This window comes from Perkinsus marinus (genome assembly GCF_000006405.1).
Source record: "Perkinsus marinus ATCC 50983 genomic scaffold scf_1104296952816, whole genome shotgun sequence".
Taxonomy (NCBI): domain Eukaryota; phylum Perkinsozoa; order Perkinsida; family Perkinsidae; genus Perkinsus; species Perkinsus marinus.
This window is the reverse complement of record NW_003208756.1, coordinates 2,617-4,832: the sequence shown is the minus strand read 5'-3', so window position 1 is coordinate 4,832 and position 2,216 is coordinate 2,617. Positions and strand designations below refer to the sequence as shown.

The 2,216-nt window shown below is 47.9% G+C and overlaps 1 protein-coding gene across 1 annotated transcript; it reads left to right on the top strand.

The window, feature by feature from the left end:
- Window positions 1-1,197: 1,197 nt before the first annotated feature.
- Window positions 1,198-1,668, top strand: Pmar_PMAR017888 (hypothetical protein; the record flags this gene model as incomplete). The annotated part of the gene is made up of 1 exon (XM_002776914.1): window positions 1,198-1,668. The coding sequence occupies one exon, from the start codon at window positions 1,198-1,200 to the stop codon at window positions 1,666-1,668; it is 471 nt and encodes a 156-aa protein (XP_002776960.1).
- Window positions 1,669-2,216: the final 548 nt, after the last annotated feature.

Below are 2,216 nucleotides of genomic sequence, written 5' to 3'. Positions count from 1 at the left end.
GCGACCCATAAAAGTGGGTAGATCATTAGCATGCTGCAGGACGCGAAGGTCATTATCGTCAAGCCAGTCACGCATTGGTTGGCTCTGTAGTCTACTGGGGAGCGGCTTCAACATTCCGAGTTGGATGATGTGCATTGATATTTCCCACCACTAGTCGACGTTCACCAGGAAGTTCTGGGAGTGGGACGTCTTGTAGGTGAAGTCCTGGTCGAAAGCAGACGTTGATTATGCTCAGAGGAGGAACCCGTGGGAGATGGAGAAGGACTCCCAATGTCATATAAGAGTTGTCAATGTCACCATAGTCACGAGTCAGGGTTCGTGTGTAAGGTAGACCACTGCGAACTAGGATTATAAGACCACCACTCAATCTTCCTCGCGGGTTTACATGTGCCCCCATGATATGCTCAACGGTATAACCAAGGAATTGTAAGGAGTTGGATGAACCATGATGTGTCTCTTGGAGACAGACCACCTCGGGTTGCGTCAGCTTGAGGTACCGGATGACTTCAAGGCGGCTTGATGCGAGACCCGACTCGGGTCACCCGAGATGTTGTAGGAGAGAACATGAACTCGTGAATGGATGCGTAGTCGACGCTTGTGGGCTCGTAGCCGATGACAATGTCGATTGATGTTGCGGCGAAATCTACTAGGTATTGGGCGCTACAAGAGAGACAAAACGATGGGGGAGCACGTGAGCAGACCCTGCTTATTCATCGCACTCGTGGAGTGGATGTGAGAGCATTGCTCTGGAAGAAGTGGCAGCTCGGTCACAGTTTCGGTCTGATACGTCTAGGCATACCAGTAACCCCCACGCCTCGATAAGGCACTAGAACCAGTGGGTGCACTACTATCATTTAATAAGTAACTATCTGAGGAGGACGTGTTCGCGCACGTATGCACGAACCTCCCTCGCCCATTATTCGTTGCATGAAACGGCTCGCAGGCCTCAGGCTGAAATGGATAAGATAAGAAGCCTTATCACCTATTATGTTTATCCCAAGTGTTGTTGAGTCAACCGCAGTGGTTGAACCACTGCGGGTGTTACTACTAACAGGAGTATTTTTTCGCAGTGAAAACTGAACGTGAAACAGCTCGAGCCACGCGAGTCGCGTGGAACAGCTTGCGTGAAACTGTTCTATGCATCTAGCTAATGGAAGTCCAATGGCGTCAATAACTTGTCAATAACTACTTGGGTAGATGGGACCGTCGTGGACTCAATTTGGCGCTCAGTTAACTATCTGTAACATGGAAGTTCTGCATCTCATCACCAGTCTGATGATCATCTCCGGTACGGCCGAGCAGCGGATTGAAGGTGTTTACGAGCCGTGTGTGGATAAAGGGGGACGATATGCAGAGTATATCATCCGCATAGAATTCAAAATGGATGGCTCCGTTATCCTCACCCATCAGAAACAAGCTCTTGACCCTAAGAGAGTTTACAAGTGTCTCTATAGCCTTGAAGACAAGGATAAGGATGCTTATATTCGAGCTTCTTTCAAGGGGTCTGAGTGTGATAAGCTTCTGACTAAGTCCAGGGGCAGACTCAACAAAGATTCCCTACATCCCTCCCTCTTGAAACCCAAGTTCGAATACTTGTACATGAAGCTACCTACAGCAGATGATTCGGCTCTGTATAAGGAGAAACGCCATTGGGCATGCCCCACTTAAGCTAATGTTTACTTTTGTGAGTTGGTTCGGGAACGACCGAATGATACTTCGATGCCGATGATGAGTGGCATCGCAGGACTTCACTCGGCCAGTCCCCTTCCGTACTCTTGGCTGTAGCTCAGTAGCAATTCATGTGCTACCTATGGAAACATTTTGACATTTTCTGATCCGATCATATTTCATATTGATGTGTCGAACCATTCGGCTCCGTCATTTATCCATTAGCTCTTGTCTCACTTGTACTCACCATCAGACTTATTGCCAAATGGTTGCGGTTCACGAGTTCATGTCTGTGACGTGTCGGGGTTTTCATTCTGATCTGTGAAGGTTAGCATGAAGTTCGCATTTCGAGAGCTATTGGGGACCTTTTTCGGGAGAAGTTCGTGTATTTGGTCGTTCCTGCTCGGAACTTTCAAGTATCTAACGTACTTGATCTCTGGTCTATTCCGTCATCATTCGATACGAATGGTTATCATAGCGAACGTAGCGATGTTGGGTTGTGCGACAGTCTGTCGTCAATAACCACTTAATCTCGAAACTAGCTGGCT